Here is a 16305-nt window from a genome sequence, read left to right as displayed (position 1 = left end):
ACAATTTCTTTTTTTTTTTTTAAAGATTTTATTTATTTATTTATTCATGAAAGACACAGAGGAAGAGAGAGGCAGAGACACAGACAGAGGGAAAAGCGGGCTCCATGCAGGGAGCCTGATGTGGGACTTGATCCCCGGACTCTAGGATCATGCCCTGGGCCAAAGGCAAGCACTAAACCGCTGAGCCACTCAGAGATCCCCAATGACTGACAATTTCTATTAAATCTTTTGATGCTCAATATCTCTGCAAACAGATCAGGATCCTTCATTTTAAAAGAAACTGTATAAACTAAATATTTATGCCATTCCTTTACTTTTGATACTTTAACGATGTCCCAAATTTATCCTTGCACCAGACTATCAAAAAGCAATTTAAATATAAACATCTCAAAATCTAGTCCAGTACTAAAGAATGAAATATGTTTAAGGAAAAGTCTGTCTTTGATTTTCTAAGTAAATGGAGGGGTCTCTTAGTTATTCAATTGAGAATGACTTATTATAAATTCATATTCATTTATTTAGCTATATTTGGAAGCTACCCTGGGTTTCTGGCAGTGCTCACTATCTCTAGTTTTTATAGTTCCATTACTACTGAAACCGTGAGTACCCTGTTCTGCAAGCGCGTACTCATGTGCATGCACACACTTATGTGCACAATTGCCTTGGTAAATGAGTAATTTATTTCAAGAGAAATCATTAAAAAATTGCCAATCTATAGTGAAAGTCTATTAATTTAAGCCATCTTCATGTTTCAACTTTAACTTCTGGAATAAAAAAAATCTTTGACTAATGAGCAATATAGCAATGCCCTATGCTCTTAACCACTGACTTTATTTCTTTTAAAGATTTTATTTATTTATGAGAGATACACAGAGAAAGACAAAGACATAGGCAGAGGGAGAAGCAGGCTCCCTGTAGGGAGCCTGATGCAGAACTTGATCCCAGACCCCGAGATCATGACCTGAATCGAAGGCAGATGCTCAACTACTGAGCCACCCAAGTGCCCCCCTAACAACTGACTTTAAATCTCCATAATTGGTTTATATTTGGAACAATTCAAACATCTTTTAAGGCAGACTTCATCTACTGTACAAGTTTTATTGACCTGGGAATGTAAAGTAGAGAACCTAGTATATAAAACTACTGCTAATCTAATCTTCCAAAAATGTGAAAATGTTTCCAAATTTTGCTTTAAATTTTCCTTTTATATTTTATTTTTTGGGGTTTTCCTTTTTTTAAAAAAAAAGATTTATTTTTTTTAAAAAGATTTATCTATTTGAGAGAAAGACAGAGAGAGAGAGAGACAGAGAGAGAGAGAGAGACAGAAAGAGAGAGAGAGAGAGAGAGAGAGAGAGAGAGAGAGATAATGGGTGGGGGAGGGGCAGAGGTAGAGGGAGGGAGAGAATCCCAGGCAAACTTTCCACCAAGCACAGAAGCCAACAGGGAGCTTGATTCCAGATTATGACCTGAGCTGAAATCCAGACTTAGCCACTTACCTGACTGAGCCAACCAGGGACTCCCTGGAAGTATTTTATCTGACAGAGAGAGAGAGAGAGAGAGAGAGAGAGAGAGAGAACAAGCAGGGGGAGGGGCAGAGGGAGAGGGAGAAAATCTCAAGTAGACTCTGCATTGAGCACGGAGTCCAACATGGGGTTCTATTCTATGACCATGAGATGACCTGAGCCAAAACATAGCTTAACCAACTGAGCCACCCACATCCTCCTACTTTAAGGTGTCTAAAGAAAACAAGCTAATAGATGATGAAACTAAGTTCACCAGTTATATATATTTCTTTTTTTTTTAATTTTATTTATTCATGAGAGAGAGAGAGAGGCAGAGACACAGGCAGAGGGAGAAGCAGGCTCCATGCAGGGAGCCCAACGTGGGATTCAATCCCGGGTCTCCAGGGTCCAGAGAAACCGCTGAGCCACCCGGCTGCCCTGAGTTATATATATTTCTAAAAATCTTAGACATTTAGAAGTTAATAGGGCATAAATGATATTGAGACATTTCAAAATATTTTTACAGGAAAACCAGACTATAAAGGCAAGATCTTTGGCTTATACCTGTCATATTCTTTTATTCAAACATTAATTCGACAAAGTTATTGAATACCTACTATATAATACATTGGTGAATTGATATTTCATCAAAGATAGATTTTTTAAAAATCTGTTACTATGCTTTAATTACTCTTGTCTAGCTTTTCCTTAGTACTCACAAAAAAAAAAAAAAAAAATCCTTTCCTAGACCATCAAGTTCATTAGGTATGTGTTCTGTTCCCATAGAACTGCAGACAACAATGTCACTATGCTCTTTGCCACTGTATAACTAGAATGCCCCCAGCTTTCAGTAACATGGATCTCAGTTCTTTTTCACTCTCACAAGGCAGTGTCATCAGAGTACAGATTTCTAATAACAATCTATTAATGACAATTTAGGCTTTGTCTAATTAATATGCTCCTCAAAATCCTTCCAGCTTTGTGTACTATCAGGTTTCAAAGCCACTCTTGTGTTCTTAGCATTTGTTATGGAAGCACCCAGTTCCAAGATACCAAAATCTGTTATGAAATAACACTGTCAATATTTGCAGAAGATGATTGCCTACTCATAATATCCAAGTGAATCTATAAGCTATTCAAAAGTTGCTGGTTATCTGATCATTATACAAAATCAAAATCAGCCCCTTGTTCTAGTTACAGCCCATGTTAAAAAAATAATAATAACAGACACAGCTATTATGGTATTTAACTTATTATATTGTAATTATTTGCTTTACAAATGTCTTCTCCATAGGTGCAAAGTTCCTTAAGGGAAGAAAATAACTCATTTATATTCATAACCTCAATTTCTAGCATACACCTATGTGTTCAATGAACATTTATTGAATGAATTATCAATCATCACTGGATTCTTAGTATCATTCACAGATACTTCCCCTGAAGAAAAAAAAATAAATTTAGTTGTGCATTTTAAAAACTATTATAGTAACTCTCCAGATTTTTAGTCATTAAAAAGAAAAGTCTCAGACTCAAAGGATGCCATTCTTCACTTTTTACTTGTTTGGACTGATAATGATTTTTTTTTTTTAATTTTTTTTTAAATTTATTTATGATAGTCACAGAGAGAGAGAGAGAGAGAGAGAGAGAGAGAGAGAGAGAGAGGCAGAGACACAGGCGGAGGGAGAAGCAGGCTCCATGCACCGGGAGCCTGATGTGGGATTCGATCCCGGGTCTCCAGGATCGCGCCCTGGGCCAAAGGCAGGCGCCAAACCGCTGCGCCACCCAGGGATCCCCCCCTTTTTTTTTTTTTTTTTAAACCAAACCTGCTGACCCCTTTACTTCTAGGTGTTTTGAACCAGCAACTCACAGAGATAGAAAGGGAGTGAACATGGTCTTCAATTCCAGGAAGTCAATGATTATTATGATATCAAGATACAGAATTTGGGTTGTTTTTTTTTTTTTTTTCCCTGAGACACGTGGCCAGGAAGTTTTTTGGTTTTTTCTTTTTTTTTAATTTTTATTTATTTATGATAGTCACAGAGAGAGAGAGAGAGAGAGAGGCAGAGACACAGGCAGAGGGAGAAGCAGGCTCCATGCACCGGGAGCCCGACGTGGGATTCGATCCCGGGTCTCCAGGATCGTGCCCTGGGCCAAAGGCAGGTGCCAAACCGCTGCGCCACCCAGGGATCCCGCTGATAATGATTTAAATGTTTGGTAATATACAGTGTTGTCAAGGATGAGGGTAAACTCACTATTGTATTCCTATAACTGCTGAATGATTGAAGTAAAAGATGGTATAACCTCTTGGGATAGCAATCTAATAACATCTAATAAAATTTAACATGCCTCAACTAAGCAAGCCTATATCATGGAATTTATTCTACAGATATTTATGTTTGCAAAGCTTATATACAAGATTATGTACAATAGCATTGTTAGCAATGGAAAAATGGAACTTAAAATTTATCAATAGAGAATTATTTAAATAAATTATGGCATAACAATATAATGAAATCTTATGCAGCTGTTAGGAAGAATGAGGCATATAATTACACATGCACTAATCTCTAAGACATATAAAGTAGAAAAGGCAAAGTGTTCCCATTACTTAAGTGTTCCCTTACTACTTAAGTAGAAATATTTAGGGAGGATATTAGGAGAGTATTTTCTCTGGGTAGGGGGATTGAGCAACTGAAAGGACAACCTAATATTCTCTACATATCCTTTTGTAGTTTATGTATTTGTTTATTGACATTAAAACTGTGAAAATTGGGACTCCTGGGTGGCTCAGCCGATGAGCATCTGCCTTCAGCTCAGGGTGTGATTCTGGAGTCCCAGGATCAAGTCCGGAGTCAGGCTCCCTGCAGGGGGCCTGCTTCTCTCTCTGCCTGTGTTCTGCCATTCTCTCTCTCTGTTTCTCATGAATAAATAAATCTTAAAAAAAAAAAACAGAAACTGTGAAATATTTTGTCCATAAAATCCTTCATTTAGTCCTATTCATTTATTTACTAAAAGATAAGTTTTTACTGACATCACCACTTCTAGAACTTCTCAATTACAGGGTATTTCTCCCTCTTACATCTACCGTTGGAACAACTATACCTCAAGTCCTTAAATAAATAGTACTTTAAAGACTGATGGGTGACACAGATATTTTTTAGAACATATTTTACTAGACTTTTTATTAAATGTTGTCTATTATTCAGAGACTTGGACACTAAGTCCTAGGTAAATGTCCAGAAAACTATATATGCATATTTTTTTTTTTTTTAATTTTTATTTTTTTCAGAAAACTATACTGTAGTGACTGAAGTAAATGGCTGGGAAGAACTTGTCAGATATTTTGAAACTAAGATCTGCATGGAAATTAATGGTTTGGCTCAAATATGATGACTGAACAGAGGTCCAAAATGACTCTATGGTATGATTTTTAAAAATTAATATATTTTAGGTAGCAATAAGCTACAACTATACAAACCAATCTTTACCAAATATTGTACACCTGAAAAATCTTAATTAATTAATATCCTTTGCATATTGTTTAGCTATTATGGAGACAAACTTTCTGACTGGAATGAAGAAATACTGATATTGTAAAATAAAAGTATATTTTCTTTTTAAAAACATCATATTATTAATTCTTTTGTTGAAGTACAGTTGACACATAATGTTACATTAGTTTCAGTTTACAAGATATTGATTTAACAATTCTATACCTTCATGCTATGTTTATCACAAGGTGGCTACAATCTATCATCATATAGCCCTATCACAGTACCATTGACTATTATTGCTCTACCTTTCATCCCTGTGATGTATGCATTCCATAACTGGAAGCATAACTCCCTTTCACCCATTTTACCCATCTGTCCACCATCCCCTCTTTTGGCAACCACCAGTTTGTTCTCTTAAAAAAAAGAATTTTTTTTGGCACTGCTGCAACTTCTATCTTTATGGTGAGTTAATTAAATGAAGGCTCTTTCAAGTTTAGAAATTTGAAAATTTATTAAAAGAAAGAAAAACTCCACAAATGTAGGCTTAATTTACTATTTAAAACATTATCCTATAAAGGTACAAAATTCCTAATTTACTGATTATGGTCATTAAAGGAAGCATTTAAGAAAGCTACAGAGCACAGTTATAAAAAGTTTGGGCTTTTCAGTCATACCAGAATTCAAATTCTAATTCTCTCCTTAGCTGTGTGGGGGAAAGTTATTTCACCCCTCTAAGCCTTATTTCTTAAACTATAAGATGGGGATAATATGAATTACATGTAACATCTTACAAGGTTGTTATATTAAGGGAAAAACCATATACAAAACACTTAGCACAGGGTATCTGGGTGGCTCAGTTGGTTAAGTGTCTGTGTTCGGCTCAGGTTATTATCTCAGTGTTCTGGGATCGAGCTCTGTGATGGGTTCCCCTGATTAGTGGGGAGTCTGCTTCTCCCTCTCCCTCTGTCATTCATGCTCTCTCTCAAATAAATAATAAAATTAAAAAAAAAAAACCAAATACTTAGCACAATACTGACCCATAGTAAGACAGCTCTTACAATTATTATTATTACTCTTTAAATATCCAGCAGAGAGGGGGAATAAGATGTACTACACATTTCTTTTGAGTTTTCCAGATAGAGCTTCATTTATTAGACAAATGCTTATGTACATATCAAATTTTACATACCACCATTTTGCATTCCTGGGGCAGATCAACACATTTCATTGCTACCTTGAGAAGTTAATGAATATAAGTAATTTTATTGGTGCCTAGAAATAATAATTGTCTCGATTATCACATTTTATAGTCTCAATATGCTGAGTATAGGTCACAGCCAATTTGGAATATTATACTCATTTGTGAACACAGTTGAAGAGACAATGCCAGACTGATAGGTATGATTACAGAACAATCAAGAGAGTGAAGAACATGAAAACCACAACACATAAAACATAGTTTAAGAAACTGTGTCTACTTCATTTAGAGAAGATTTGAGGTAATGTAATATTTTCAAATATTTTAAGAATGTTATGTGAAAAAGTATGTAAGTGAATTCTGTACTATATCAAAGAACAAAATTAGAAACAACAAAATTATTAAATTTTATAGATTAAACATTAATATGAAGAACCTTCCAGGGTGCCTGGGTGGCTTAGTTGCTTAGGCATCTGCCTTTGGCTCAGATTGTGATCCCAGGGTCCTGGATCAAGTCCCTCATCGGGCTTCCTGCTCAGTTGGGAGCCTGCTTCTCCTCCCCACCCCTCACTCATGCTTTCTCCCTCTCTCTCTCAAATAAGTAAATAAAATCTTTATAAAAAAATAAAGAACTTTCTAATAAATCCCAGCATTTTCAATGATAATGCATTGTTTTGTGAAGTAGTGAGTCCTTTAAATTACATAATCTGTATTCAAATTGCGTTTGATACTGTCGAGGATGATGGAAAAGTGATTCATGACTAGTTGGGAACGTTGACTACATAGCTGCCATTGTTTATTTCAATTCCAGATCCTATGATCTAAACTAAACAATAAGGTAAATAGGATTATGTATGAATAATTAAATAAGAACAATTGGCACTTAAAGATGAATGAAAATATGATTTATCAGTCTATTACTTTTCTTTCAACAAGAAGAAAATAATAATAAAAACATGATATATATATATATATATATATATATACACACACACAATGGGCTTATCGGTATATTAAATTCTCAAATTAATCCCTATTATAATCCCATTGTAAATAGAGATTTTTTTCCAGAAAAAAAAATCAATTGGCATTAATTTTAATCTTTTTAAAAAGAAATGGAGAACAATTCACTGTGAATATTTTTAAATAACTAGAGCTATATTTTCAGATATATTTGCTTCATTTATTTCAAGTTCAGATCAACATCTGAATTTTTTTTAAGATTTTATTTATTTATTCATGAGAGAGAGAGAGAGAGAGAGAGAGGCAGAGACACAGGCAGAGTGAGAAGCAGGCTCCATGCAGAGAGCCTGGTGCGGGATTCGATCCCAGGACTCCAGGATCATGCCCTGGGCCGGAGGCAGGCGCCAAACTGCTAAGCCACCCAGGGATCCCCAACATCTGAATTTAAATTAAAATTTTAGGCTTTTCCTTTCTAATTTACCTTAACTCTTACAGAAAGTTATGTATTTAATGTCAGAATAGGCAGACCCATAAAATCATTATGCACAAAAGAAAACTCTCAACAGGAAGAACAAAGTGTGTATGCTATACTAACCAATTAGAAGAACTGTTCCAACGGCCAAACCTCCACCTGGAAATAAAACAAAACCAAGAAGAAAATTAATCTAGTTTCATACACATTATCTTTAGCATAAAAGTTAAGCTTTATCAAGGACAGCTACTTTAGTAACTTTAAAATTGCAGATGAGAACAACATTTTAATTACCTTTGCAATACTTTGCTTAAGGTGCTATTATGAAATAATTACATATTATATGTAATTACACACTACACATTACAATTACTTTCATAATATACTGTACTATCCTCCTTTCTCTTGTGATAGGACCATGCAGCATTCAACATAACTGTTCCAGTAATGTTATATTTAGCACTTGTTAATAAATTAACTCAATAGCCAAGACCTAAATGCTCACAGTAACAGAATACTACAGAAGTACAACATGGGAAAGGTTATTATAATAGAAATTCCACTTTAATATTTACACTTAAATTTAATAAGCCTTGGGAAAAAAAACCCTGATAATTAAAAGTAATTCTTTTTTTAAATTATGAATAATATACACAAAGATTTGACATACTCCAAAATACATTTAGAATTTAAAATAAATAATACTTTCATAATTTCAAACAAAAAAGTCACAATCACAAAAGATATTTTTTATAATAGCACAAAATGTTCTTTTGAGTATCTGAATTATGGCGATATGATCACAAGTATAGAACTCAAACAGTGATTCAATAAAAATCAACTTAAAATCAAATTGTAGAAAACTAGAACAACACTAAAAAGACATTGAGGTACAAATATTTTGTGCAACATTTGTAAAAGTATTACTATTTGCAATTGTTACAAATTATACTAGCAAATTCACTTTAAAAATATGTATATCAAAGAATGAAATATACATAAAGTAATTTAAAAAAAACTACTCAAAATTATTGGACGATTGAAGAAAATCCTACCAGTATTTTTTGGTTTTGGTGCATAAAACTGTGAAAGAAACACTTAGAATACCAATAAAGAACTTTTCCCCCAACAAATTTTATAGTGGCAAACACTATATAGAAAAACATAGTATGAAAATTTCCTTTAATAGGGTTTACTTTTTGCCTTGCAAATATGCATAAATGTTATGTTTCAAAGAGTTTGAAATTTGGTAACATACACGAACATAGAAAACAATGCGACATTTGGTGACTTTATAACTGTAAGTAGAACATTTCAAATTGTGAGAGAAGACTTTAAAAAGAAACTAGTATTTTATATATTTTTATGTTTAGGTGGATTTGTTATATGACTAAATATATATTTTAATTTCACATTTAGATAGGTTCTTTCATTACAGCACTTAACACCATACCAGACTACACAGGATAACTTTAAATGTTGTTCTAACAAAAAGATTCACATAAAGTAATATATATTGGTTGATAACAACCATAAAAGATCAAAGCAAAAAGATTTTCTCTTAGACTAAATGTCTACTTTAGTTTGTGCCTAATATAGCCCACTGCTAATCTTTTAAAACATTTTGAGCACTTTATTTTTTTTAATGCATCGAGCATTTCATATTGCTTTCCAATTCCTTATTTCTTTATCTTACATGCAAAAACATTTAAATGCCTAATCACCATTCTGTGTATATTTAAGACAAACTAATAGATGTACATAACAGTATCTGTTATGCAGCATCTAGTCTAGAGCAGGTCCTATTAAAGTTAGGTGGTTTTCTTTTCTAACCTATCTCTTTTTTTTTAAAGATTTTATTTATTTATTCATGATAGACATAGAAAGAGAGAGAGAGAGGCAGAGACACAGGCAGAGGGAGAAGCAGGCTCCATGCTGGAAGCCTGACATGGGACTCGATCCTGGGGCTCCAGGATCACACCCTGGGCCAAAGGCTAAACCGCTGAGCCACCCAGAGATTCCCCCTCTAACCTATTTCTTATAGGAAAGATTTAGATTTCTTATCTAAACATCCCTGGGTCTACATTCATGTAGCCTCAAATTAAGAATTTATATAAGGCCTGGAATAGTAAATAACTGGAATAGTAAGATACAGAATTAAAGAACTTTTGTGACTGTCATTCATAGTAGGATAAGAACAGATCCAGGAATAGTTTCCCAATTAAATGAAATGATACTTAGCTCAAGTGTCTTGCTCTAAGAGAGAGGTACTCAATAAGAGCTGTTACTATTCTGGCAATTATTTTCTATTAGAACAAATCATTAAACATATATTATTATTTGATAAATAGTGATCACTATAATAGTAAGAATTAGTAAGAATACTTCCTATTGATGAATTATTAAGCAAAGCATGATACAAATGAGAGTACACTAAGAAAGTAATTTTCTATATGAATGATTCAAATAATCCAATTAAATTTTTAAATCTTATGTATACTAAAATTCTAATGTTTGAAAAATTTGAACATTAAACAGCATAAAATGAGGACATTTTAATGAACTTAGCCATCTGAATATACTATCAGGCCTCCCCTTCAAAAAGTCAATTATCTTTTTTTCTAAATTTAGGGCCCTATTATGTAAATTTACTAGAATTAAATTTGGATGGCTTAAGTAAAGGTTGGTCATTTTGAAGGTTGGTCATAGGAAATAAGATGAAGCCATCTTATTAACTATTTTAAAAATCAAGGTTTTATTCTGTGTGTATGAGGTAAAATGATCTGACATGCACATATATACATACATATAGCAGCCAAGTTCCTCTATTCTTCCAAATTTCAGGGTGATGAGATCTTACATTTCCCTAAAACCCCTGTATAAGGGTCCTCACTTGATATACTGAGGTTCTAACTATTTTAAATGAGTAAGTTTGAGTAAGTTTGTAGCCATGTCCTCGTCAAAAAATAAAAACCTTAAGTAACCAGCCATGATAGGACATCTTGATAGGATATATTCAACCAAAGCTCATTTTAATAGATCTTTAAATTCAGAAATCCATTAGTAATTTTATTTAATTTCGAAAGCAACACAGATTTCACATTAATAGTTCCCAATTAAAATAGACTATCTTTTCCCATTAGTTCATTAAAATGTTCACCACAGTAAGGAAACGATCATTCTATCTCTGTGGTGAAACATAAGGAGCAAAATGGTCTTGTTTACTGCCTCTTCTCCTCTTTAAATCAGATCTTAGAGAAATCATCAATACATTTAAGTCACTAAGCAAGTAAACTTTTGGTTTTACTTATGGATCTTAAGAAGTCTACTTATCTCCAGCTTGCTAAAATACAGGCAGAACAGTTTATCAACATGTAAGATTATTGAGTTAGAAAGCTTGAAGATTCTTTGCAAGTCTGATATTGTAGTTAATTTCATCAAGCATTTTGTCTTAAAACTAGAAAAATCTAGTATTTTATACAAAACATTGCCAGAAACTAAGATCTTATTAAATGACAATTATCTTCTGATTTTTAAAATACTAAGGAGGGCAGCCCCTGTAGCGCAGCGGTTTAGTGCCGCCTGCAGCCTGGGGTGTGATCCTGGAGACCTGGGATTGAGTCCGACGTCGGGCTCCCTGCATGGAGCCTGCTTCTCCCTCTGCCTGTGTCTCTGCCTCTCTCTCTCTCTCTCTCTCTCTCTCTCTCTGTGTCTCTATGAATAAATAAATAAAAATCTTTAAAAAAATAAAATACTAAGGAAAGGGTTGTTTTACTCATGTGAAGTGGGAAAATAATTTCTAAAATTAAAAAAAAATTTTTTAAGTAGGTCCATGCTCAATGTGGAGCTTGAACTCACAACCCAGAGATCAAGAGTCACGTGCTCTACCGACTGAGCCAGCCAGGAGCCCCAGAAAATGGCATTCAAGGGAGAAAATTCAATCCCCATGCACTTCCCAAAACAAATCTCTAATTAAATCATACATTTTGGGTAAGCAAGGTCAAATTAATATATTAGGATCTGATGACCCAGAAGTGATACCCTACTCTACTTTGTAAGGCACTCTCCTTTTTCAAAATTACAGGAAATAAAAGGGAAAAGGAATAAAAGTCAGAAAAAACAACAGTGATTTATATCAGTCCTTTCTAGTGCTTTCTATAAAGGAATAGTTTTATATAAAATTTTATTTTAGGGAAAATACAAGGTACAAAAAGTTCATATCCCTTTGTTCATAGCAATGTCCTAAACTTAATTAACGCCACACCTCAAATTAAATTCCAGTTTATTTCATTAACAAGTCTACTTTTTCTTCTCTCTCTGGGATGTAGGAAACATCCTGACAACTCTTGATTATCACAACTATTAGCTGAGTAAATATGGGAAACAAAATAGGGAAAGCTGTTGACAGTGAGAATGGTTCTGTAGATTAAATGACATGAAACAATTTTACATAGTGAAAAGCAAAGGAATAAGCTACCTTTTCCTTAAATGTATAGCAATCTTTGCTAAACTATTATAACCAGGATTATTTTTAACATATAGTACAAACTCAACCTACATCCCACATTCTAGATTAAGAGACAATGGAGCAAAGGAAATAAGCTCACCAGTGTTTACTTTTTGACTAGTATTGAAAGTGGCAGCTACCATCAAATTTCTTTGGAGTACCTTGGGGATTCTTTATCCCAAATCCCTACCTTCCATTCACTTGACTGTCAAAATTGAGTGAGTTCCAAACAGCACATAATTGAGCCAGTCAAAGCTGAGAAATCGCCCTTCCTTCAAGTACATTTCTGAAGGATACGGCTGGGGACAGGGTTCCCTCAGGTTACACAATATGGTCCTAAGATGAGCTATACCTTTTACCTTAGGGGGAAAAATTCTTCCAGAATTCTCTATGTACTATAAACTTTTTGGCAATTCCTGGAAGAAGAAAAATGAAATATTTACATATACTGTCTTAATATAACAACATAAATATCCTAGAACAGCAGGGTTGAGAAGCTGAGCTAGAAAATCTCAGAAGTCGAAAAATTTCAATGTGGTCAACTTAGAAAATGTATATCAGTGTCTAACAAAATTTAAGTTGTCAGAACTAAAGTATTTGATATGATTAGATCATGTTTAAAAGATGCTGATACAGGGAATTCTCAAATTCATAAAGCACTTGGGAGTAGGAATGGAAATATTAGCATATCTTCAAATGACCAACATTCGATTTGCCTGTATAATATATTCAAAAATATATTTAAATATATTTTGCATCTATGCTTAAAATTACATTGACATCACAGGGGCAGTAGTAAAATCACTGTACTGCATGGCAGTGACAATACAATATTCACTTGTTTCACAGCAACCACAGAATATATTTAGGCAACAATCACAATGTCATAGTATAGTTTCACCATTCTGATATAACATGCTGCTATCATTATATCTTGTCACAATATGTTTATATTAGGCTTGTCACAATCTGAGTCAAATATTTTAGAGTAACAATATAATTTGAATTATTTATATTTATGATTATACACATTAGCAGCCAAATATTTCACCTCCAAATAATGTTTTAATGAAGAATGAATGTAAAGTATTTGCTCCACAGAGCCATACAAAATAAAAAATAAAAATACAAAAATGTCATTAAGAAGTTAACAACAACTAAAACACTTCTGGACATAGTTATTATTTCAAATGTACTAACTCCTATGATAACAACCTCTTCTGTGCACTTTGAGAATTAACTGTATACATACAAAACATATTTCAAAATATCCCCAAACTGATATCTATTTCAATTATCTTAACCAACACCAATTTTTAGTATCAGCTTGTTACAAATACTAGTGTTCCCTGCAAGCAAATCTGGAAGATTTTTAAATTACAGTTCAAGTTTATATCACTGTTAGGAACATTTAAGAAGGTACTTTTGGTTCACTTTTTGGTGAATACTTTAAGAGACCTACTTAAAGCAGCCTTGGGTTCAATAAATGCTTAAAGCCTCTTCAAAAGAGTTCTCAAAAATCTGAAACAGCTGTAGCATAGTGAGAACATGAAATTCGAAGCCTAAAGATAACCCTACACTGTCTCAAGTTCTATGACTCTGTTCATGTCACTGTATCTGGGTCTGTTTCTATACCTCAAACACATAACTCATCCCATCTGTTTCATAATCTCTTGTTCAGGTTTGTTTTTGTTTTTGTTTTTCCTACACGTTATTTCTCTTTCAAACAAGAATTTGAGAGTCAACTATGTGCCAGGAACTGTGCTAGGCACATTTTGTTATTCTAATAAGAAACTGAAGGTATGTCAGAAATGTGACCTTTTTGTTCGAAGAGATTTAGGATCAAATGAATGAAGTTACATATCTCCATTGGATTAGGGGGAGGAAAAAAAAGGTAAGGACTTAGGAATAGCTTCCAAACTTTAAATTCAAATATAGGATGACACCAGGTGTAAAGTTCACCAGGGAAAAAAAAAAGAGATAACTATTTGCTAAGTAGATATTTTGGATCATTTGCTTTTAGTACCACACAACAAACTTGAAAAAAATTTAAGTGAAAATACTTAAATTTGTGTAGGAATAACCAGGACCCAGTTAAGAACATGATACAACAAAGGCAAGAAGCTGTGCTCTTCCTCACAGGTTGGTTGCCTTGTCAATTTCCTTTGCACTAAATCGATCTGAAGTGTACCTTAAGGGGAAAAAATATAGAGAGAAATTTCAAGGGTAGTAGAAGAATAAGCAATGGCATTTGTAATATTTTGTGAAAGTGTACAAGACTTAACTGACACATATCACATACTATGTAGAAGTTATGATATATAAACACAGACCAACTTTAATGAAGCAACGTTCTGACAGGAATTAAACTAATCTGCAGGCTCTGTTAACACAGCAGCTCTGCTGTGGTCCATCTTTGCAACCTAACAGTTGTGAGACTCGCTATTCTTCAGCAGGCTTCTCATGAAAAATTACAGAGATTATACAGGAAAGCCCAAGAACTGAATTTCTTTTTCTAATTAAAATGTGAATTGACTTTAAACCATGCCGTTTGCAGTGTAAACTCTGGGAGGCAAAATAGAGAGAGAGAAAAAAAAAAATCTTACAAAAATATATATACATAGAGTTAACGCAGATACTACGAATGATCATCAGTATCAACGACGGGCTTTAGCTACTTTGTACACACGTCAAGTCTTTAACATCCATTCTCTTAAAGCGGATAGAGTTTTGTTTAAAGATTCACAACTAGGAGATAAGCAGCCTGGCGGTGAAAGACGGGAAGTTACCTTTTTTTTTTCTTTTTTCTTTTTTTTTTCCCTTCCCAGCATTTTCTAACCAAGCCCATCTCTCAACAATGATACAAACTTTTGTAGATTAGGCGAAAGCATGAGCTGTGAGCTACCTGGGGTTGGCAGAAGGATGCCATCAGGGACCAGGAGGGCATCCTGGAGTGGAAGGCCAGACCGTCTCCAAATATTAATGCTTTCCCCTTACTGGGTGGTTTTTCCAAGATAAAGCCACGTAGGGATCCTGTCGTAACCTAGAAAAGGCTGGCGGGCCAGAACCACAGGAGGAAGTGGGAGCAGGTAACAGCATCTAGGAAAGTCTGCATGCAACCCTTCCTCCCCTCCATCTCCATCTGACCGGACTATCCTCTTCACGTCCGAAGGCTGAGGGGGTCAGGGAGAAACCTGAGGTTAGGGTGCCTTCCCCGGCAGGTGCCCTCCCTAACTTCTCCCTCTGTTGAGCCCAATCTCCGTTCCGAACCGACCTAAGAGCTGGTCCAGGGCTGGGAGCCCGGTTGATACCAGCAGCTGTCCGTTGCGCACCGACGGTCGTGTGCCCGCGATGGACACCAGTCGAGCACAGCCGCTGTCAGGGACGCTGGCTCTAGGACCCTTCCTCTGGAAACTGGTGACGTTGTTCTTGCCGGCTGCCGCCGCCGCCGCCGCCGTACATCCCTTATTCCCAGCGCCGGTGCCGCAGGTCGCCGCTGCCGCCATCTTGGAGCTTCCCGCGTCGGCCCAATGGGCACTCTGGGAACTCAAGCCGCGGGCCTATCAGAGCCGGCCCTAAGCTCCCGCCTCCGCGCGCTCGTAGCCAGTAGGATTGAGCGCTCGCTTCCGAGTCAGCCAATCGCAAGGAGCAATGCTGAAAAGTGCGCCCTGCGTGGGGACGACGGACTTCTGCCGGGCCCAGGTGAGGAAGGCCCACCTGAGTCCGGGGTGAGAGTTTCCCCGGGCTCTCTGGGGCTAGAGGTGGGTGATATCATTAAACGTTTTTCTCCTTTTCGAGTGCCTTCCTACACGCTGAGTTAAAGAAAAGCCTAGCGGAGCGATGTGCCAAGTAACTACCGGTAGGAACGCGCACCTTTCTCCGCTCCTTAGTAGAGAGGGGAGATCACTTATCTCTCGCCCCTTGCTCTTCCCGTTTCTGATGGAAAATTCCATTCCGCCTTTACCGTCAGGGTTTTTGGGTTCTTTAGGGGTTTTGGTTTGATCGGCTGTTTTTGTTTTCTTTGTTGGAATGGCGGTCGGGTTAGATTGGAGAAATTGGAACTCTTAAAAATCTGGGCTCAGGTCGTCGCCGCCAGCGGCTGGCAGGTGGTTTGGGTTTAGACCTTAGGAAAAACTCTCGAGCTTGCAGGCGATTTGGGGTTTCCCGTC

At 35.7% G+C, this 16305-nt stretch overlaps 2 protein-coding genes across 14 annotated transcripts in view; one reads left to right on the top strand and one right to left on the bottom strand.

Annotated features, from left to right (window-relative positions):
- Positions 1–15679, bottom strand: part of ELP4 (elongator acetyltransferase complex subunit 4) — a 240991-nt gene extending 225312 nt beyond the window's left edge. The window contains exons 1-2 of the mRNA XM_026012786.2: positions 15411–15679; positions 7753–7788 (exon numbers count right to left, since the gene is read on the bottom strand). Coding sequence (XP_025868571.1) covers positions 7753–7788; positions 15411–15642 — 268 coding nt within the window. The 5' untranslated portion in view covers positions 15643–15679. The remainder of the gene's footprint in view (positions 1–7752; positions 7789–15410) is intronic.
- Positions 15680–15773: 94 nt separating this feature from the next.
- The window catches only part of IMMP1L (inner mitochondrial membrane peptidase subunit 1), a 128238-nt gene continuing 127706 nt past the window's right edge, over positions 15774–16305 (top strand). For 3 of the 13 annotated variants that reach the window (XM_072759044.1, XM_026012789.2, XM_072759038.1), the window contains exon 1: positions 15774–15838. The gene's annotated coding sequence lies outside the window, so the exon portion shown is untranslated. Of the gene's footprint in view, positions 15996–16305 lie in introns of all 13 variants that reach the window. The other 10 variants (XM_072759042.1, XM_026012792.2, XM_026012788.2 and 7 more) reach the window with 9 other exon arrangements.

This window comes from Vulpes vulpes, chromosome 5, assembly GCF_048418805.1.
Source record: "Vulpes vulpes isolate BD-2025 chromosome 5, VulVul3, whole genome shotgun sequence".
Lineage (NCBI taxonomy): Eukaryota > Metazoa > Chordata > Mammalia > Carnivora > Canidae > Vulpes > Vulpes vulpes.
This window is presented reverse-complemented; position numbering and strand designations above follow the sequence as displayed.